The following is a 23,184-nucleotide window of genomic DNA, read 5'->3' as shown; positions in this document are numbered from 1 at the left end:
ACATGCATTATGCTAATGGTTAGCACTGGCCGTGATTGCAAACAGTTAGAAATTCAGTTACGTATTTAAGACGAAATTTAACTTTTATTTGCATCACTTACAGTCTTTACAAACAAGAAGAAGAACAAGAAGTGACATTAAATCTATACCAACGTCTGGGCAAACTATGGCAACAATGAAAGTACACCAAAAATACCATACAGCACAGTACAGAAGATTAAACATAATGTGTTTCTTAAAGTATAAAAATACTATAAAGATAATTTGTCATCATTGTTATGTTATGATTAAAATAGATCAGTTAATTTCTGTCAACAATCTCTGCTGCTGCATGTATAAATGGACAATGTAGTACTATAAATATGTCATAACCAATTCCCCACCTCTCTTCTGTCCCCCCATTTTTCCATTTCACCCCAGCCTGTCTAGGCACATGGCTGCACATCTTTGAGCATTATTTCTCTCCATTGATGCCTAGTGTTTACTCTATACAAAGAAAACTGAATTAAATTCTGCTTTCTCTTACAGTGTAGCAGTGTGAAATGTGCAGACTGCATAAATTAAGACAGATTTTTCTGGATAACAAATGTCATATTTCTTTAATGAATGTTCCGTCTAATGTTGCTAAACTACGTCACTGTTCTGAAGGTAAAATTTATCTCTAAAAAAAAAAGAAGAAGAAGAGGGGAATGAAAGAGGCTGATGTGGTGCAGCCACTTAACTGCATCTGGCCTCATTGTTCACTGAACAATTATGTTCAGATTTTACTGTCATGTAAGTATCATTCCACATGAGATACGGACACAACTCTTGACAGACCGCATGGCTTTTTTCCCCCGTGCTGACTGACGTCTCCTGACAACACAACGATCTCTTGTCAACGTGATGACATACTGTACGAGGCTGATATTTATTAGTCACAGGATGTAACAGACATGCCTGTCGTCTTCATTCCACACCATTAGATGCATAATATATGCTTTGAGAGGAAACAGGCTTTTTTAGCGCAGACCTTGACAGGTGGCTAAATATGTCTGTCACTACTTTTGTTGCAGGTGATCCTGATCTTGACGAAGCTGTACGACTTCAACCTGGGAGCTGTTACTGAGAGCTCCCTCTGGAGGTGAGCCCTTTGCTATTTTCCCCTTTTTTCTTCCCTGTTCATAAAAAGATCATGTTGTTGTTGTTGTTGCAAGAATCTTATGAAGGTGCATAAGTGCATCCCTTAAAATCAATAAGAGTAATATATTCATAATGGTTGCATTACACTAAGTGTGATTTATTGCTTTCATCCTCGCTGGGATATGAACAGTCAAGTGAGAACTGGGGCCTGATAAAAAGATATGAAGCAGGCGAAAATGAAGAATTGAAGCACATGAAAGACAAGTTTAAACTTGGATATGTCAAACATCAGCTTTAGAACCTTCCCAATTCCAGCGTACCTGTGGGATTCCATCCTTTATAGAACATTTACATTTAAAATTGCCTTTTTAAGCAGGCAAACAAACAAAAAAATCTAATTCCCGACAAGCGTTTTAGCACAGAATAATCTATACTAACATAGCAGAAAGTACAATGGCCATTCCTCAGGCTAACTCTCGGCTGAACGGGTTGTGACCCAGCTCATGATCGCTGTCTTTCAGCAGTGACTCCTCTGTTAAATATTGAGATCTCGGACATTTCCTTAGCTAAATGTTGGAGATTAACGAATGTTTTCAGGATTTTTAAGTCTTTTTAACTGATCTGTAGTTTGGCATTGTTCGGTTTGTTTCTTGTGTCGGACGTCTTGCTCTTCCAGTGATTATTTTCATAATTGTGTACATGTTGGGTCCATAAAATGTCAGAAAATGTTGATCAGTGTTTTTCTAAACGTTGAAATGATGATGTTCTCAGGTGTCCAAAAATCCAGATTTAAGGTAAAAAGTGACAGCATGAATGTCGCCCTCTCTTGACTGAGGTTTTTCGATTGATTTTCATCCATAAACTTTATGTTTTAGAAGTATTTGAAGTGCTATTACTACTGTATAGCAGTCAGTACATACTGAGAGGGGAGAGCTCTGTCAGGTCATAAATAAGAATGGAATTCATTAAGGATTACACCACGGAGGCCAATCTGGCCTCTGATATGCCTCTTTTTCTCACCTCTCCCGTTGCCTGCAGAGAACTAATTTCATTCTGAAATACACGAGGAAAAGGAGACCCTAAGTCTGCCAAGCATAGAGTTTCAAATTAATATCTGTTTCACCAGCGGCGCCATAAAGATTTACACCTGACTTGATATGTTGTGAAACCCCATATTGTGTACAGGAGGTCTTCCATCATCGAGGTGTCTGCTTAACATTGGCACCTTTGAGTAAATTACAGTGCACCGCAGGGCTTGCAAAAAGGCTCTTAGGATGGGTTTTGGAAATGCAGAAATTTGAACGTTATGAAAAGGAACAGGTGTGAATGATTTTTTTTTTTTTTTGGTGAACGCACAATAAATGATTTATGACTACAGCTGCAGGCCTTTGTTGGTGGCCCAATTGCAACGTGCAGATCGACGGGTGACTCGCACAAAGTATCTGAACATGCGTTGAGTCAAGTGTGTTTGGGGGATGACTGCTGCTTTTTCTGAAAACTCCCAATGTAATAACAGCATGTAAAATATGTGTAACACTCGTGGTAAAATGGTTTACTGGAATCCAAGTTCAACACAAAATTGTTTTAGTTTTATATACTTTAAACTAAGGCTGGGCAACATGGGGATATTTTTTATAATTTGATAGCTATTGAAATCAAATCAATACTGCTGTGAGGCTGGCTTATGAATAATATCTCGATAATGAAAACTTTTCTCTTGAGATGTTTGCACTTATCAAAATAAAATATCTACTGTTTCTATCTGTATTATAATGATTAAAATCCAATACCCCGCTTATTTCTTTGGCTTTTTAATGTTATATGATGTATATTTGTTTGAGTTAGAAACAATAAAATAGCCTATAAATATGGGCAAAGAAGTGTTATAAAGTGACTTTTTATCATATTTAAGTAATATTTTGTGTATTTCACAATTCCGTCAATATAATAAATACTGTGATAGATAAAATATCGATATATTGCGTCCTACTGCGTCCTAGGGACAGTGTTCATTGATCAACATTTCCATTTAACCCTAAAATGTAAAATGTACCAGACTTAGCAGTTGAGCTAATTTTCACCTGTGGCCTTTTACGATACGCTACATACGATACGATACGATACGATACGATACATACGATATGATACAATACGACACGGCACGATACGGTATGGTACAGTACAGTACAACACGATACAATACGATACAGTACAACATAATACGATACGATACAATAAGATACGATACAGGTGTTACAATGCTATAATAACACAATTCCAAGTACTGTCATGATTAGGTCTTATCAAGAAGCAGCACAAAGATATGGCAAGTTGGTAATTTATGATTGCAAGTTTGTCTTTTAAGTTTAGTTTTAAAGAAACTGAATATTTTATACTTTCTCTAATATCGACACAAAGACTATTCCTTAGTTGGAGACCCTTACTGAGAAAACTGTTTGCTCCTCCGCTTGTTGCCCTCGTTAAACGATAACTACTACTGCTGCTGCTGCTGTCTTTCTTCTTTACAAACTCACTCAGTGGTGGAGGTGCAAGCCCATTTAATATTTTAAAAACAGAACGTTAAGTAAATTGTATTTTTTTATTTGTTTAATTGATTTTCACACACCGGCAGACAGAGATTGAAAGCCAAAGTGCGTCTGTTCCAGAGAAGCATCACAGAGATCTCACATGATGAGAGAGGACAACAGTAATGGACTGTAAAGACGTTTCTGTCTATTATAAATTGCTCTCTGTATATCTGCTCTTCTTCAGAGGGGTTTTAACCCTTTAACACTGAGTGTATCACAAGCACACTTCACATGACCACATTTCACAACGGTTTGTGCTATTGAAGAAATTTCAGAAGTTTCTGTAAGCTGAGAAGTTACACGTCAATTACTATATTACTATAATATTAATTTCACTTGCAGTGTTTCAGGAAGCCGGTGAATCAGTGTCTGTGTCGCCAGAGAGGAGAGAGTTGGAAAAACACCTGGACATAAGTTTCCATTTTTTGGCCTGTTTTTGGACATTGAGACAAAGACTCAAACAAATGTGTTTGTAAATATGTTTCATACTGTTGAAATTTCAAATTTAACACGCAAAATTGTTTTTTGTTTTTTTTTGTTTTTCTTCATTTTAAATTGTTAATACACCATATTATCATGCAGTAAATTGTAAATAACTGCCAGATATTGAAAGTTACTCTGGAAAAATGGACAAAAGCAAACATTTTCTGGTCCTTTTTATGATTAAAATAAGCAAAAAATTCCAGATGGACATTTTGAGGCTTAGGTATTAAAGGGTTAAAGCTCTTTTAGGTTTGTTAACGTCTCATAGCCGCAGCCTGCTGTGTTGGACTGGCAACAGACCATAACAACAAAACACTGTGTGGCCCACAAATGAACATTTTTATCGTACTTCAGTGAAGCCAATATTTCAATTTCACATGTTTTCTCAGTGTCTGATGACACATGAAATAATCGTCTTCACGTGTCGCCCCCTTTAAGAGACGCTCTCCCACCTCCGCAGTCACAGACAGATATGCCGTCTGAGAGCAGTACTTAGGTGCAAATACAAACGTGTTTACGGGTAAGTCAAAGTCAACAACGGAACGGTTCAGATTAATGCACAGACAACGATAGCAGACTCCGCATATCTATCCAATTATGTGGTGAAATTACATTTGGAGGCACTCAGGTAGAACTGAGAGCGTGGACTGTGTGTGGGGAGAAATCAGACTTGAGTGACAAACACATCTACCCTTGTCATGTGAGGGAAATGTGTTTTTTTTTTTATGAAAATATGGTTTAAATACAAGCCACTGAAGTCATTTCTGTCTTTATACCCTTTGTACAACATACAGGTGCTGTATGTCACCTTGAATCTGTGTTATTCTTGCTTATGTGTTGTTGCATAATTATGCTGTCCTTGCTTAAAAAGACCACAAAGAGGATGTAACTAAATGGTTGAATCCACTAAAATAAAAAAGGCCATACAAGCGTTAATTCAATATTTTTTTTAAATCCTGTTTGAAAGGGGATTGAAAAGAACACGGTTAAATTCCTGCCTCACTGTTTTCAAACAGCTTCTAGTACATAATGGGATGTAACAATATGTTCATCCCTTGTTGGGTGTTTTGGCACAAAATTCACTTGAATGTTTAATGTACTCATATTAACGATGACCGTTATTGGAAAAACAACATTCCCGAAGTTCATAATTTGGGTTTCTACCTCGGAGGCGGCCACGGCTTTCATTACACATCAGCGTGTCTGGAAACTCAGGCTGCAAAGGCTCGCCTGACATTTGTAATGACAATGTTTACTTTGCATACTGTGCTTGTCAGAGGTGCTTTATTGCTGAATGGTGTTGTGGTTTCACATTGAAACTGCCTAATGAAGGTGTCAAGCTTCATAGTAATGCAGAATGTCACCCGCTTTATGCTGCTTGATATCCATATCTACGAGAGCTGTAGAGTAGCGAGAGAATTTGCAGGAGGGGGATTTGCCGCCGTATGTGAAAACGTTACTGCACAACGATGACGGTAGAATCTTCCCAAAAATGTTGCTAAAACATTTGTGTGAATTGTTGTGGATCCTCGTCGTCTGACAAACGTGTGAAATGCATTTCCTCTCCTCATGAAATATTTGCAAGGCCAATTTGTTTTCTGGAATATTTTGGAAGCTGCATTGTTTACGCTCCCGCTGACATCATTAGCATTTCAGTGCTTCCTTACCTTTGTCAGGCACAAATACATTACTGTCACCAATTATTTACCATTGTGTAAACTGTTGGGTGTCATGAAAGTGTAACAAAACACCGCCCCCCCCCCCGTTCCCTTTACTTCAGCTGCTGCTTCACCTTCACCAGCTTGCTCATCTCTCTATTTCACATGCAGCCATGATACATTTGCATGTTCTTGTCACCTGTGTACATGCATGTGTGCGTCCTCAAACCAGCGTGTTTGAATGTATCGAGGTTTTCTTGTAGCTTAGCCTGTTTTAGGTTAAGAACCAAGTAACAAATCTGTTAAAGTCGAACTATGGAGGATTTTTACAGCTTTGGAGTCATTGTGAGGGTTAAATGTCTTGTTGCGGGGGAGATTGGAGGGTTGTCTCCACTGCCCCCTATTGTCTGTTAGTGGAAAACTAGCCTTGCAAGATCAGGTGCTGCCAACCTGGAGTCCTCAGAATCAGGAGGTTTACATAGTCAGAAAGTACAGGCTATAAGATCAAGGTCATAAGCAAAGAAAACTGTTGTCGGAGGAAACTTCTGCTTTAAAATCCCTTGAAAGTGATAAAAATCTCATGTCCAACTTTGTCATGCCACAGAAACATGTGTTACTAACCACCATACCAAATTTTAATGATTAAAAAAGTAGTTGTGTTTAAAAAAAATTGATTTCAAATCATATGCAATTCTGCTAAATTCTCTGCTCTGAAATACACAAACTGTTTTACTCGCTTTAGTGTGGACCAAAGTCCTTGAATGTTCGTCTGTGTTTGTACAGAATAATAATAATGTAAACGCTCCGGGATCAAACCACCTGTTTAACAAACATAAGAAGCCACATTTTCACTCGTTTTTAAAAATCCTAATTTTTGCAGTGAATATAGTTGAGCATCTGAGTCGGTCAAGGTTTTTTTTTTTTTTTTTACAACTTTATTTTAATTTTGCACATCAAATCATATTTTTAAACGTGGAGGTGCTGGTTGTGTGGGGGGTCGGTACGGTCACCTCACACTGTCACGATGATTCCAGATCTCAGTGTGGAGTCGGTTCTGCTCATGTACGTGTGAGTTTTCTCCATGTTTAGTTTGGCTTCCTCTCACTTTTCAAATTAGTTTAAATGGAGACTTGAACTCTTTTAGGTGTCAATTATGAACATGAATAGCTGTTTGTCTCTGTTGACTCTGTGAAAATGTGGCGTTCTGTCTCCAGCAAGGCTCTCAAACTCATATGACCTGGGCGCCAAGGAGTATCTAGTCTGACCAGTAGGGCGGTTTCCCTGAATTTCAAAATAAAAGTGTCTCCGTTGATATGGACTGATACACAAAATGAATATATTACCTAAAAAAAACATACAAAACTAATGAAATTATAACTTGATTATAACTATGTCATTGGTGGGCCGCATAGGCCTGTGTGAGACTTCTCTCACTCATTGTCAACTGGGATTGGCTCCAGTTCTCCTCAGCAGTCAGGGATGAATGAATGAGTGAATAAAATGAAGCCGTGATCCAAAATGAGGTGTTGCAGAAATGGCAGTTAAAAAAAGAAAAAAAGAAAGTTTGAAACGTTACAATGTGCATAAATTTGCGCTTGTCACGATTTATATTCCATAAATTGGGTCACAATAGTTAATCATCTTTAAAAAGTGGGTCCCCCATATGAGAAGTTTGGAAAACACAATGCATGAATGAATGAATGAATGAATGAATCCCTAAACTGCTCTGCTTTTATGGGATGCCATCTGTCCCACTTTCCACCTTAATGCTTTATAATATCTAGGTTTTAGCACACAGAGGGAGAGCGAGAGAGAGCGAGGGAGAGAGAGACCGTCACCTCGCAGGTGCTGTGTAATTTCTTAGCCGTGTTTGCATTGATTAAAAATACGGAAGATAATTAATTTAACTGTCTAGGATTTCTGGTGAGGCTGTAGCGAGGACGGGCTGCGCGTGTTTATTGTCCATGCACCGTTATTGATTGAGCGTGTCACGGCCGGCACACTTTGCACAAATATGTTGAAAACAACACACACACGGACAGATTTTGAGTGTATTTTTATCACGATTAGTTTTGCTTTATATTCCTGCTGTACCTATAAAACACTTTGGTCAACCTTGGCTTTTCCATTATACAGTTCTATCTCTACTCAACTCGACGACTCAGTTTTCTTAGTACCTGCTCTGACGAGGTTGCAAGGGAACTAAGCCGATACTAAAATGTAACAGGAAGTTTTCCTTCCTCAGAACTGTTACTTGATGTTAGGCAGTGACTGGGGGAGCAACCGCAGGAGGCGTGGTCGACCTGTCAAATCTGACAGGAAGATCACGCCTCTGTAATATCACCACCTAACATCAGGTCACAGTTCTGAGGAAGGCGGAAGATACACGCAGAAACTGGTTAAAAAGGTAAAGGGAAACTTAGTGTCGTCTAAAAAAACGAACCAAAAAAACCAAGTTCAATCAGTACTGAAATGTGACGTCAACAGACTGCCGGCCACTGAAGAGCCATGAGCGTGACGTACAACACAAGCATCAAAGCAAACATGGACGAACTCTAGCTCAGTTAAAAATCCTGAAAACGTGCGTTAATCGCCAACATTTAGCCAAATCTCAATATTTAACAGAGGAGTCTGGTTGTATTTAGCAACATCCGACAATCGTGAGCCGAATCACAACCCGTTCACTTGTATTTCAGATCAGAGGCTGTGTCAGACGGAGTCTGTGCTCCGGTCGAACAAATCTGTTTAAGTGACTGATTGTAATGATTCAGTTACACTTTGTGTCGCGTGTAAAACAACGTCGCGGCCGTGCTACGACGGCTCCGCCCATCTTGAGGAGGAAAGCTATGCGGCTGACTGAGCAGAGTCAACTCGAGTAGAGGGCTACAACTAGAACTGTATCATGGAAAAATCGGCAACAGTGTTACACATTTCTTGTTGTGCAACACAAACAAAATACACTGCTTTTTGCCAGTTGATCCCCTCTTCACAGCCTGCGTGAATGGTAGAAAAATCAATCTAAGCACATATGGTATACTTTGCAGATGCAGCCATGTATAGAATAACTGATTTGCAGTTAATGGACTAAAACATGCTAAACTGGTAGAGAGTGCTTTAAAATCTGTTCCGAGCAGGTTTTCTGCTCTTTGATGGATTTTTCTTTTTAATCAAACAGACTCATTTTGTTCTCTCCCACCAGATCCACCGATTATGGAAGCACCTACAACAAACTCAACGACAGAGTGGGTTCAAGGACAGTTTTAAGTTACCTGTATGTCTGCCCAACCAACAAGCAGAAGGTCAGCAGTATTATTTATTTTTTTATTTCCCACTCATGCTTCATCTCTTATTTCTTAAAAGCTTAACGTTGACATCAAATTAACGTCAAACAACTCTCTTTCTCTCTCCATCGTCTCATCCCGGGCGACATCCCTGCACCGCGTGGCCTGCTGTACTTTAGATAATGATGCTCAGTGACCCGGAGGTAGAGAGCGCCGTGCTCATCAGCTCAGATGAAGGAGCCAGCTTTGAGAAATATCCCGTCAACTTCAACATCCTGAGCATGCTCTTCCACCCGACGCAGGAGAACTGGATTCTAGGCTACAGTCACGATAGCAAGGTAAACACCTGAGACTTATCACGATATTTATGTTATAAATAATGGTGTGTGTGATTGCTTATATTAAAATATTAAGGTTGGCGTTCATAACGCACGTTTCTTTTTATTTATTACCTTTCTTTTTTAACTATATTTGCTGCTATATTTGAGTATTTTTACTGTATGTGGATGTGATTATAGCTGGGGTGTCACTTACTAAAGGTCCAGTGTGTGAGAAATAGTGACATCTAATGGTAAGGCGACATATTGCAACAATCTCCGTTCCCTCCTTTGTTTCCAGTGTGTCGGGGGAATTACAATGGTCTTCAAACACCCAAAAAATGGAATGTAAACACCCTTTTGAAATACTTTCCAGCCTTTACTTTCAGCCTTTGTTGATTTAAGACTTGGGATTATGTTGGCAGAGCCATTTAGTGACATGAGATTCTGCTTTAAAACGTGAAATATACATTCTTGGCTACGTGGTTTGTCCTTTTCGGGCAGTGCAAAAAAAGCAAATACGTGTAAAAACCTTATTTTGAGGACACATTTTGTTTATTTTTGAGCAATTATACAACTATAACAGGGCTCGCTGCCAGGGTGAATTTTTTTCCACTGACGCACAAAAATAATCAACATTAACATATGACATTAGGGGCTGTTGTCTTTGCCTCTCAGGAACACGTGTCCAGTTTGTATAAAAACATCAGTAAAAGTAAAACATCCCTCTGGTACTGCATGTCAAGGGAAGAGCATAATTAGAAACAGAGCACCTGATTGCCACGCCCCCCTCCTCCTCTTCCTCCTCCTCCTGCTGACTGCCAGCCACGCCCACCTCCATGTACACGTCTATCTTTAGATACAAGGAACGCCTCTGTGGTAATTGCATAACTGTCCTGGTTGCTTGACAGGCTTCAGATGTAGCAGGTGACTTATCGGGGTCAGCGGTGTGCGTGCCGTGGTGACACTGATGTTGGTTGGATTAAAATGAGACACATATATCGAAAGAAACAAATGCATATTAATGAATGGTGCGCTAGTTTGTACACACAATCTGGTTAGTTCCGTTCCTGCTGCTGTAGAAACAAAGCATGCTGTTTGACCCGAGTACATACAAAAGGAGTGATTATACACTAAATAGAAACATACATAGAAGTCGTATGTTAGTTTCCTGACAATAACAATTTAATGACCTTTTTCTTCTGTCTTGCAGCTGTACAGTTCACTGGACTTTGGAAGGAAGTGGCAGCTTGTCCACGACAACGTGATGCCAGGCCGATTCTACTGGTACGATTATGTCGGAAATGTATTTTTGAACTTTTTTTTTTTTCCTTTGTACGGTGATTGAATTTTTTTTCCGATTTGCATAATGATAGTGTTTGTGACCCTGTGCTGTTCGGAGGATCCGGCGACCTCCTGTCAAAAAATCCGATCTCCTCATCCATGTCACGTCAACTTTTTATTTTTTGCTCATTTTTTTCCCCCGTGCTGTTTTTGTTGCCGCTGTCATTTAGCAATCTCGACGGCTCGGGCACAATGCGGTGAATATTGATGTGGGCCTGTTTATCCCGCTTTGCCGGAGCATGTGTCAAACCCTTGTGTTTTTTAGCGGGTGATGAAAGGACATCGGTTGGAGGACATCTTGTCCACATGCATGAATAGCGAGACATTTGAAAAATAAGATGGGTGCGGCAGGTATAAGCGTCAGTAGGAAACACAACGCATTGTTTGTGCTTCTGAAAACAATTGCTTCACGCATATTATATTATATTATTGTTGTTTTTTTTCTCTCCTCAAAATAGTGGTGCAGCCACATCATAATAACACACATTTTGCTTTAGTGCATATTTATGGGAATAGTTCATGTTCCTCCCCTGCTTTGTTGTTTCCTCTATTAATGCTTTTGAGATGATGTGCCGCTATAGAGCTGCAGATCCTTTACTGACTCATTTACAAGAAAATAAAACCATCTTCTCCTGGTTTCACACAGTAATGACGTCCCTTTAGCAGCCCATTCCACGGCGCGATGTGTTGCACTCGCCGTCAAAAACTGCAGACACATGTGAGGTCATGTTTGTGAACCAACAGCACACGGTATTTACGTCTTTACAGACATGCATCGCTTGCGGTCTGTCCAGCCAAAACCTTCAAGATCTTGGTGTCACCTGCGTAACATTTCCAAACTGTGACTGTTGTGTCAAAGGCTGAATTAGAAATGATCCAACGTGCTTTTATCTCATCTCGCGTCGACTATTGCAGTAGTTTTATTTGTAGGAGAAGGAGCTTGACCCTCTGCAGACTTGACGAGAGCACATATCTCCCCTCTTTAAATAACGACAGGTGGTGAGATGATGGTGCAGAAAGCGATAGAACAAAGGTTTGTATAGAAAAAAGAGAACTTTATTGTTGCAAGCCAGCATCAGTTCGGACCCTGCAGGTGTCCGACAGAGTTTCAGCTGAATCCTAGAAAACTCTGCCCCTGTTTTCCCGTAACCACACATTTTAAAGCCTCTCAGTCATCCTAGGCTGATCTTTTCATGCTCTTTTTTGACCTTTTGAACATAAATTTCCAATGCATGACAACAAATTTGACAATAGCAACATGTTTGTTGCCCATACATAAAACAGCACCTGGGTTCTCTCCCATCAGATCTAAGCATCCCTTCGTTAACTCCCTTTCGGGTTTTATATGGATTCTGATTAATTTCATATTATGTGTATGTGTATGCGATGGCCCCTCGACTCAATTCCACGTACTCAAGGTCCTTGTCTTTTAAAAAGCAGCTGAAAACCTGGCTTTATAAACAAGTTTATAAATTGGTTTTAAATGATTGTAGTGGATTATGTTTAGTTTACTTAATTTATTCATGGCAGAATTAAGGAGACAAAGGTGGTGTTTGTGCAGTCTGTGCCACCAAGCCAATTTCTTCTGTGCTTGAACAACAAAATGTGGCTACTTCCTGTTGAAATTGGCTAATTCCTGTCAAAACAAACACTTTAGGGCAAATCATGAGAGGTTTCCCGAAAAAGAACTTCTTTCCAGAACTTCATAATGTCTAACATCTGTGTGCAGTCAACAAGAAATTTGAATCAAGGAGGGGAAAAAGGCCAAATAAGTCGTTGTCATACAGCGTATTGGCCGTCAGCTGCATTGATTTCTGAGGATCAGCGTTGCTAATAGAAAAGCCGATATTGATCGACCTCTAACTTAAATACTTGAGAACTCTGTCCTTTTACAAGTGTTGACATGTCGCATAAAGCTAAACGATTTGGGTCTTTTTTTTGGGGGGCAAATATTGCAAGTTGAGTTGTGTATTTGCTGTGTTATTAATGTGCATTACCACATGAGACATGGTTTTTTCCAGCCTCCTCCTCCTCTCATCTTCTCACTCCTTTTTGTACTTCTCTTCCAACTCTTCCTCCCTGCTCGTCTCTATCTTCTTCTGAAGGGCGGTAATGGGGCTGGACAAAGAATCCGACGTGGTCCACATAGAGACGCGCATCGCGAAAGGCCGTGAGTGCAGCGCTGCAGTCCGCCACAGTAGCAGGACCCCCAGGACCCCTTTGTCTCTCATTTACAGCGAGGTCACTGGGAAGATGAGACTTGTTCTGCTGAATCAGATTGGCCCCTGCAGCCCAGTAAAGCAGAATCTGTGTCTCCTGACAAAAACGGAGAGTTTTAGCGAGCTGATGGATGTTTCTTAGCCGTAATCTATCCCCAGTGTCTCGTACTCAAACCCCGGCTCTCCACTTATAAACAGCGTGGTTCTGTCACAATTATAGGGTTTTTCCACCTTTGGGAAAAAAGATACTGATATTGCTCTTGTGGTGAGAAAATATGAATCTGAGTTGATATCAATCACTCTTTTGCCTCTCACATCACACCCAGAATGTATTGTTTATTAGGGAAAGGTGGAAAAGCTTAAACCACAGGATCAATTAATTGATTATGAATCAATAATAACATTTACATCATAATCAGTTAATTGGGTCCCAGTAGATTTTTGTTTTTATTTGCTTCTCTATGAAATTAAATAATCAAACAATCATAGTTAAATGATTAAACAACTATTTGATTAGTTGGGAACAGAGTGAACAGATTAATCATTGATGAAGTTAAGCTTGAATCTTGCCTTATTTATTTTTGTAAGATGCCCACTCACTCAATTGTGAACTATTTTGACGATCTCTTAATTCACTTTTTCATGCAAGAACATTTTTTTTTTGTAAATCTAAGACAGTAAAATGGCACAATAAAAATAATCTAATATGTTTTCAGAAAATAATCAACAGAGGAATCAATTATGCAACTAATCATTCGATGCTGAGACCAAAATCTCAGCTAATTTGCACTTTGAGGAGGTCAGTGGCTTAAAAGCCACAGCTGAACCACAAATTATCAGAATATTTCATTTCTGACAGCGAGTGCATTAAAAACAGTCACATGTTGAGCCTCTCAATCAATGAAATAATAAAAATAAGTGAACATTTCACAAGAAAACACAACTGAAAGCACATATATGACACATTATGTCAGGTAAAACAATATAAAGGGGAAATTTTACTACCTTTGATCACATTATACAAAACAATAATTGTCATTTTTAGCGTTTGCTTCATATTCTCACATAAAAACGTTCTTTCAGTAACAGCAAACTTAAAGGGTTAGGGTTAATTATCACAAACATACCGTGTATTTGCTTCAGTGCGTACAAAACACAGTCCTGACAGTAAATGCTTTTAATTGACTTTTTTTTTTGATTGATTTCCTTCTTCACAGGAGCTCAGTATGTGAAGTGCAGAGCCCAGCGATGCACAGAAGGCAACCGACAGCACCTCTTCCCTGGAGATGTGGACACCAACTCACTGGTGGTGCAGGATGAATACGTCTTCACACAGGTTTGCCTCTAGTGACAGATTACTTTTTCTAAATTAAAGGGCGGGGAAAAAGATGAAAAAAAACAACTGTTTTCTTCATCCTTTTCTGTGTCTGTGAACTTTTTTTTTTTCCCTTCTAAGGAAGATGAAGGTTTGTTTTATTTGTATTTTTGTCCCTTTGTGCGACCAATTTACGTTTTTCCATCACAACCTACGTAATGGGTTTCTCCTAACACACCTGTTCCCCACTGGCCCTGTGTGTGTGTGTGTGTGTGTGTGTGTGTGTGTGTGGTGATAACGTGTCATCTCGTCCATGTCACGGCACGGAAAAAGAAAAAAGCGTGCGTGTGTCAGAGCAGCTGTGAATATGCAGGTTTGTGCCCTTATTATCACTCAGTCTGACTTTGACTCCAATTAGACAGCGGCAGTCGGGGTCATTATCAGAAATTCAATTTTCAGACGCCCTCAACTGTCATTGATTTCCATCCGCGGCTAAGTCATTTTCTCCTTCTTTGTCAGCCTTGACACACCCGCGAGAAGAAAATGTGAGGATGAAAAAAGAAGACATATTCTAAATTTGTAGTAAATACGGTTATTGACTTCAAACACAAGTGTTTGTTGTAAATAACACTCTCTCTCTCTCTCTCACACACACACACACACACACGTGTTTGCTGTTGAGTTTATCTCCCGATTTAATCTTCTGATATGATATAATGTTGATGTGGTGTATTGTTCTCAGCCATGGCCCAGTTTCTGCACACTTAATCCACAAAGTTGACTGGAGTGGCTGCAATATCAGAATGAAACAAATAATACAGTGCATCACAGCAGGATTCAGAAATGCTGATTCGATAAAAAAAAAAAAAAAAAAAAAAATTGCATTTAGCCGAGACGAGAGTGACATGAGGCAGAGGAGACCGGACGGCACACACATGGGGGAGAGAGTGTCTGTGGTTGGCACAGATGACTTTCTTGTGACTTTCATTGCTTGGGGCAGTTGGATTTAACTTGACAAAGAGTAATGAGGTTATCGATCGGGGCTACAACGAAATAAGCAGTCTTCAACACCTCCAAAGTCTCCTGGGAGAGAAGGAACAGCCAAGTGCAACATCCTCAAAAATGTGGCCTGGGAAAATGCAGCCCATTGATTTTCGATAGATTATTCCATTAGGGCCCTAATGTAGTGTGTTGGGGGACAAACACCATCCTTCTACTTGATTAGAAAATAAGCAATCAAGTAGCGTTGGCCCTGCCTGTAAGTTGATGGAAAAGTGGTAGTGCATTAAGATCTCCAAGCCGCTCTGTAGATAAAGCAAACGCAATCTTCAGCGCCTCTAAGCTGCAGACTAATTGAGATAATGATAATTATTTCTGTTGTGCTTGCAATTTCGCTCTCCGCTCTCCTCGCCGCGGAAAACAGACTATAATTTTTTTTTACAAACGTTTTATCCACTCAGTCATGCGTCCTGAATCAAAACACCACTTCTGAGAAATGGTAAAGTAACACAGTGTAGGATTTCCACATTTAAATGACGTCTCCAAGATCTTTTTGATCACCTGTGATTGGCAGTAAGGATGTTCTGGTTTTGGGTCGGCACCATGATGCCATAAAAATCTACTTTACAGCATATTTCACAGTCACAAGCTACGTAAACTTAAGCACTATCATTGTTTTGTCGTTTTTTCTGGGTAAGTCTTGAATAAAATGCTATAAGATAGGCTACTGTACCTATTTTAAAGACATGGTTGTTTGTACATTAGGAGTCCTGCCACGACATATATCTTACAACAGTTATACCAAACTATACTGCAAATTCTTCTTTGTGTTACTTTAACCCTTTAAACCTCAAAATGTGCGTCTGGAGTTTTTTTTTGTTGTTGCTTAATTTAACTATAAAAGGACCAGAGAATGTCCTGTAACTAAGTGCTTATGTCCATTTCTCCAGAATAACGTCCAATATCTGGCAGTTATGTTAAAATATCAATTAAAAATGAAGAAAAACAAAAAGGTTTATTGAGAATAGCACTGCAGTTGTACATGAACAACAGATTTAGTGTTCATTTAGTGAATTAGTGTTCAATTGGAACAGTATGAAACATTTTCAATTGCATTTTTTGAGTGTTGTCTCTAAATGTGAAATATGTAGGGTGATATTTTACTATTTCAAAGTAAAAGTGTTTGTTTTGATACGTAGTTAAAAAAAATATATATATTTATGATGCAAAATTAATCTGTAAATCAAGATAATATATAGACAGTTGTAATTAAAACACTAGACGTGCTTTTATGTAATTAAATGTATTGTTATTATTATAAAAACATTGTTTCGCTGTTGGTCAGTTTTGGTTAGTTTTCATTATAATTTTAAAATAAGTGTAGGCCATGAGTTTGAGACCTCTGTTTCTTGAGGAAACTCAGCAGTTCAACTCAATAGAGCACAGTTTGAAATATTATAGTAAACGGTAAACAAATGACAATAATGGAGCTTTCTGTGTTCTTTCCTTGTGGCATAAAACTCTTTGTTTCTCTGTTGTAATGCACAGTTTATCTAAAAATCCTGCATTTTTCCCCGTTCCATTCCATTGTCGTAAGTTTTCTGCGGATTCTCTGTCAGACAGTTTGTCTTCTTTCAAACTCGTATCCATGACAACTTTTGACAAAGGAAATACAAATAAATAAGTAACACACCAAACTGACCCAAACAATGGAACAAAGCAGTACGCAATTTGTGTTGTTTTGACTGTCAAAAGCGGCGAAGTGTACGTAGCTTAGCCGTCGAGCACTTAAATGGTGACACGTAAGTGCCATTGATTGGTAAGACATTTTTTCTATATACTCTGTTTAACAGCCGAGAAGAGATTCAAGGCAATTTGTGTTTCTTTTTTTTTCTTGCCTTGAGCTACAGATTGAAATTAGCTAATAGCTAAATCTGGTACTTTGTTCTTGTTCTTCTTTCTTTTACTGAGATGAATGTTTTTTTTTTTCCCATTCAATAAACTATTGAGTCACAGTCTTTATTCTTTGAATTTACAGGCAGGCCGCGCTGTTTCACGCTCGCATGTTGTTGTTTGTAGGTTTTTCATGTTTGCACTGTTGTCGTAGCGCTTCCTCTGAAAATCTAACTTATTGCATCAGTCAAAATGGAAATGTACAAAAAATAATAATAAAAAAAGTTGTTTGCTGAAGTGACAGTGAAATATGTAGGTGGTTTCTATCCAACAGCAAAGTGTCTCTGACGTGGTTACACATGACCGGCCAATAACACAGCTTCACTCCTTTATATCTCGGCGTACGCGTTGACAGAACGTTACCTTGGAACTCTCACGCTGACTGGCGGTTTGCTCACGACTCTGCCGGAGATTGTATTTTCCACGGCGACTGCATCTGCATATAGAGTCAATCATAAAAAACATGTTTACGTTCTATCCGGCGAGTGTCATCAGATGTCTCGTATCTGTCTGTCGCTTCTGAATCCGAGCCGACAAAGTTGGTCCAGACGGCGCTGAAACTCGACAAAGACAAACAACAGAGGTCGACGCTGTAAATAATCAGTTTGAAATCCCATTTGTCCCAAATCTCAATCTCAACTTTTAGCAGTGGCCTAAAATAAGGAGTTAATAATCACATGGAAATTGCATTCAGATTGTCCCCTCTTTTTATTTATTTATTTCTGTATTTATTTCTCCCGTCTTTGAGACTTTTTTGATTTTCATTCCACATGGTTTTGTGTGATGTCTTTGTTGTTGTTGTTTTTCTGCTTTTATGTTTGCACGTCTGGTGTTGTATGCTAATGGTACAAAAAGCCGTGTTTTCCCAACAAGGACAATCTGTCCATGTGTGTGTCTGTCTGTCTATTGTTGCAAAGGTAACCAAGTCAGGACGACCCAGCTACTTTGTCTCCTACATGAGGGAGTCCTTCAGGCAGATGCAGTTACCTAAATACTGTCTACCCAAGGTAAGACACAAAATAAAGGAGCATTATTATGTGTTTTTTCATGTGGAGAAGAAGAAAAAAATCTGCTCAATAAGTGTCTTTTAAATCTGGCATTCGTCTCTCACCTGTCTCTGTGTCTCTGTCTCTCACCCACACCCTCCAGGACATGCACATCATCAGCACAGACGAGAAGCAGGTTTTTGCTGCAGTCCAGGAATGGAATCAGAACAACACTTACAGCCTCTATATCTCAGACTCCCCGGGGGTCTACTTCACCCTCTCATTAGAGAATCTCAGAACCAGCAGAGGACCCGCTGGTAACCTCCTGGTCGACTTTTACAAGGCAAGTAGTTCGTCTTTTTCATAGACTGCTGCTGCCACCGATTCCCCCTACACTGTAGACCCAAAAAAAAAGATGGAATTTACTCGAAAACGCTACAGTTTTAGTCATTAAAGTCGTGTTTATTTTTATGATCATTAATTAGTTTGACTGTAAAATAGTCTGTTAAAGCAACATGAACTATGTAGTTTTCATCTTGATTAATGCTGATTATTGTTAATTGGTCCTTAACCCTTTGAAACCTAGGTCGTTTTTGCTTATTTTAATCTTAAAAGGGCCAGAAAATGTCTGATGAGTAAGTGCTTTTGCCAATTTTGTTTCCATAATACTTAGAACTACTCAGTATCTGGCAGTTATTTACCATTGAAAATTGTACATAAACAACTGATTTTGCATGCTCATTTTGTAAAATGTGATCAAAGTATGAAACATAGTTACAATAACATGTTTTGAGTTTTAAATATAGCACAAACCGTTGTGAAATGATCAAATCAAATTAAAATACTTTTTAAGTTAAATATTGTGCTTTACCTTCCCTATTTATTCCAGTGTAAGTTTCCTCATGTTATATTGAGAAGGGAAATATCACTGTACTCACACACTCTGATCATCTTCAACGTCACGTTGTTTCCCCCCCTCGTGTATTAAAGCATTTAATGAGATGATAATATGTACAAATATGAATCATTTGATGCTTTGTTTTAAAACCACCCTTGGGGTGATTTTAATGTAAATCACAAATCGCATCAATCACCTAAATGTGCTGCCATCTTATTGAATCAACAGTAATGATCTAAAACTAAATAAATAAATAACACAAACAATAACAACACTTTCATTAAATTTTCTTTAATTCATTATTAGGTTAATTTAAGGAGAACTGCACAGCAATAACCCAACGCAGTGCTTTAAAGCATTTGTAGCAGCTGATACTTTTCCAAAGGGCCTTAAATGGTTTGTAAAATATGTCATATCTGTACCCAAAAGCATTATACACGATATGCTGTATTTCACATGACTTGAGTTCATGTTTTCATCCTAGTAATAATTTAAATCAAATTCTTAAATATAATTTCAGGAAACATTGATTAAATGAGGAAAATTAACCAAAATATATGCTGTGTGTAAAAGTAATTTTTTTTTAAAAATCCAGAATTTGCTCTTTTAACTGGATCCTTAACTGGTTCATGTTTCATTTGTCCACTAAAAGTGCTGACAAATTACCAGACAAAGTGACAAATTGTGAGGTCAAAGTATAACATATTTAGCAGAGCTAACCAGAGAATATATTAGTAATGACATAAAATTAAGAATTTCTACAATTACTGTACAAAATCTCAGTCTGAAAGGCATAAACATTACACATCTGCACCATAAATGTAATGTGTTCTTCTCTGGTTTAAGTCTGGTCCCATTGGTTCAGTACTACTTGTTTTGACTTAATCCTACTGACATATGACCAAGCTAACTAACAAATGCATAGGTTAGAATTACAATATATCACTAATGAAATAAAGCTAATGATTTCTAAAAACAAAAAAACAGTCTTTTAGATATTTCAGAATTTGCTCTTTTGTCTTTGACTTGCACCACAGTTGAATTCTTATCTGGTTTGTGCTCTATTTCTACACTAAATGTGGTTCAGTACTTAATCCTTCTGACAAATGACCAGACAATGATACAAATTCTTAGGTGAAAGCAGAACCTCTTGAGTAGAGCTAACTATAGAACATGTTACAACATGAAATAAAACTAAGAATTATATGAAATGACTGTACAAAATCTCTGCCTAAAAGTCACAATTTAATGGGTTTTCTTTCTTAGCTCATGCCCTTTCTCTCCACTTAGTGTGGTCCCAATTGGTTCAGTACTTAATCCGACTGACAAATGACCAAAGTAACAAATGCATGGGTGAAAACAGAACCTTCTCAATAGAGCTGACTTTAACACATATCACTAATCAAATAAAGCTAATAATTAGAAGAATTACTGAAAAATAAATCCCTGTCTAAGAGTCAGAATGTGCTCTTTTTTCTTTGACTTGCACCAAAGGTTAATGGCGTCTTCTCTGGTTTATGCTCCATTTCTCCACTAAGTGTGGTCCCAGTAGGTTCAGTACTTTTTCTTTTTTTTTTACTTAATCCTTCTGACAAATCACCAAACAAAACTAACAAATGCCTGGGTGAGAACAGAACCTTCGTTTGCACAGTGAACTCTATAAGACATATTGCTCCTGAAATAAGGCTAAGAATTTTCTGAAGTTACTGTTCTATTTCTGTTTTTTTACCCTTTCACAGGTTGAGGGAATTAATGGCATGTATCTCGCCAACAAACTGCTGGATAATCGCATCAAGACTTTTATTACCTACAACAAAGGACAGACATGGGCCCTCCTGCCAGCTCCTGGCACTGACGTGGCTGGGAATAACCTGCACTGCGTTCTGGTGAGCGCAAGGCGTTTGGGGGGGCGAGAGTGACTAAATGCTCCTTTTCATGCGAAATGATGCTTATGACAAACATCGTTCATCTAATCTTTCCGACTCATCGGCCACGCACTGGATGTTGTATTCTTTTTTTGATTCACGGCCACATTTGCTCAAGGCCAAGATCTGAGCGGCGTAATAGCCTCCTAAATAGCAGGGGAGATGCTCCGCCGGAATATTCTTATTATTAGTATGAAGGCACAGCGTGTCATCATGTGCAGTTTCCAGGGGTCCAGACTTTCCATTAACCTTTGTGATTGAATTTACCTGTAGTCATACTGGACTAATGAGTGTAAGGTTACACCAAATTACATTAAGCAGGCTGTGTTGTTAGTTTAGCAGGTATGATCGTCACCTAATCTTTTCTGTGCATTCTTTAGAGACTGTTCAAAACGGGGTGGTTTGTTTCCGTTAAAAGCAGCTTAGTCGTTCACTGCAGTGTCACACAGGTGGCCATTACGCTCTTGTCTGCTTTCTGACTCCCACCACTCCCCCCCCTGTCCCTCCAACCTCGCCTCTTTGAAAAGCCTTATTGATGTTTTTCAGCGTGCTTTACTCTGAGAGATGAGAGAAATGATTTGAATCAATTTTGCCAGTTTTATCAGAGCATCTTGGGGAATTTTAATTAGGTGCCTTGTTTGCTTTAGGATGAAACAATTAAAATGCCCTCTGTGTCCTCTCAGCCTTTTTCTTCTTTCTTTGTTTCTCCTTTTTTTTGGGCAGAGCAAATGAAAGGAATCTTTGTTTCATAAATTGACTGAAAATGTTAGCACTTTTCACTCAATGGGGAGAGCACCGTGAAAGACAGAGTTAATTATAATTGTGCCTGTTGAGATCTGTTTGATACATATTGTTTCAACGCGCGCCTTCATTGGAATCTGTTGTGTTGACAGCCATTTTGTTCGCTGCATCTTCATCTGGAGATGTCGGAGAATCCGTACACCTCTGGGCCCATCACCAGCAAAAAGTCTGTACCGGGAATCATCGTGGCCACAGGTGGGGGCTCCTAAACCACTGTGTGTGATTATCAGGTCAAATTGATCAAATTAGACCAGAAAAAGTGTTTATTTTGTACTGTATTGTACATCAAAAGTAGGGATGGACACAAATATTCCATTACTCGCTTGAAATTTGATCAGTTACACATTTTTTATCCATGATTCCATTCATAAAACAAATCTTTCTATTCCAGTGACCTCCAGTGTTTGCAGAAGTGATGAAATTCACTCCGGTTGGCTCAACTGGTCTTGAAACCTGCATTATTTTCACTAGCTGCTATGTGCTATGTCCATCCCTAGTTAAAAGCAACTGGAATTGAGCCAAAGTGTTTTACCAAAACACTAGTTTAGACGAAGAGACAGAAGATGACACACAGTACAAATAACACTTGTCATTTGTACAACCGTCGATGGTTTGTGATTGAAGACATGTTATTTTGTGAGACTAGTAGATAAAACTGAGTGTTGTGTGCATAAATTAGTAGGAGACAAGTTTTTTTTTATGATAAAGCCCAGGAGGAGCAAGTTTATTGGAAATAAAAGTGGGCCTAAGATTGACCCTTGAGGTATACCACAGTTCAAATCATATCAATTACTTTCTCTTGTGGAAATCACCACAATTAAACATTATGTTACATTTTGGGTGCGATTATTAGCTGGAAAGTCATAAATATGTCGTTCTACCGCTAATTAAGATGCACACAAATTGTTGGACAAATACATGGACTGAAATTCTTCACATTTATGTGCTCAGGAAATATCGGAACAGAACTGTCCTCCACCAGCCTTGGGATGTTTATAACAGCTGATGCAGGGAATAGCTGGAGACAGGTTAGAGCCATCTGTGTCTACACAAAGCATGTGTTTACCTTATTCGGAATATTTGTTTGTCATAAGTGTGAAGTGTAAATCTGTTCTTCTCCCCCCTTCCTTATATCGATGTAGATATTTGACGAAGAGCACAACATTTGGTTTCTCGACAACGGCGGGGCTTTGCTGGCGGTCTTACAGGCAGCGACACCGATCCGACACTTGTGGTAGGTGTAGCAACCCCGTAGCGTCGTAATCACCGCAACTAGGCTCCGTAAATGCCAGAGC

The 23,184-nt window shown here is 38.8% G+C and overlaps 1 protein-coding gene across 1 annotated transcript in view; it reads left to right on the top strand.

The window, feature by feature from the left end:
• sorcs3b (sortilin related VPS10 domain containing receptor 3b) overlaps positions 1-23,184 on the top strand; it is a 63,261-nt gene that overhangs the window by 19,644 nt on the left and 20,433 nt on the right. The window contains exons 2-13 of the mRNA XM_058652186.1: positions 1,056-1,123; positions 9,051-9,150; positions 9,312-9,470; positions 10,663-10,736; positions 12,899-12,963; positions 14,230-14,348; positions 18,197-18,286; positions 18,429-18,608; positions 20,903-21,049; positions 21,982-22,084; positions 22,841-22,917; positions 23,032-23,123. Coding sequence (XP_058508169.1) covers positions 1,056-1,123; positions 9,051-9,150; positions 9,312-9,470; positions 10,663-10,736; positions 12,899-12,963; positions 14,230-14,348; positions 18,197-18,286; positions 18,429-18,608; positions 20,903-21,049; positions 21,982-22,084; positions 22,841-22,917; positions 23,032-23,123 — 1,274 coding nt within the window. The remainder of the gene's footprint in view (positions 1-1,055; positions 1,124-9,050; positions 9,151-9,311; positions 9,471-10,662; positions 10,737-12,898; positions 12,964-14,229; positions 14,349-18,196; positions 18,287-18,428; positions 18,609-20,902; positions 21,050-21,981; positions 22,085-22,840; positions 22,918-23,031; positions 23,124-23,184) is intronic.

This window comes from Solea solea, chromosome 15 (assembly GCF_958295425.1).
Source record: "Solea solea chromosome 15, fSolSol10.1, whole genome shotgun sequence".
In the NCBI taxonomy this organism is placed as follows: domain Eukaryota; kingdom Metazoa; phylum Chordata; class Actinopteri; order Pleuronectiformes; family Soleidae; genus Solea; species Solea solea.
The sequence above is the reverse complement of the archived record's forward strand: the minus strand, read 5'-3'. Positions and strand labels throughout refer to the sequence as shown.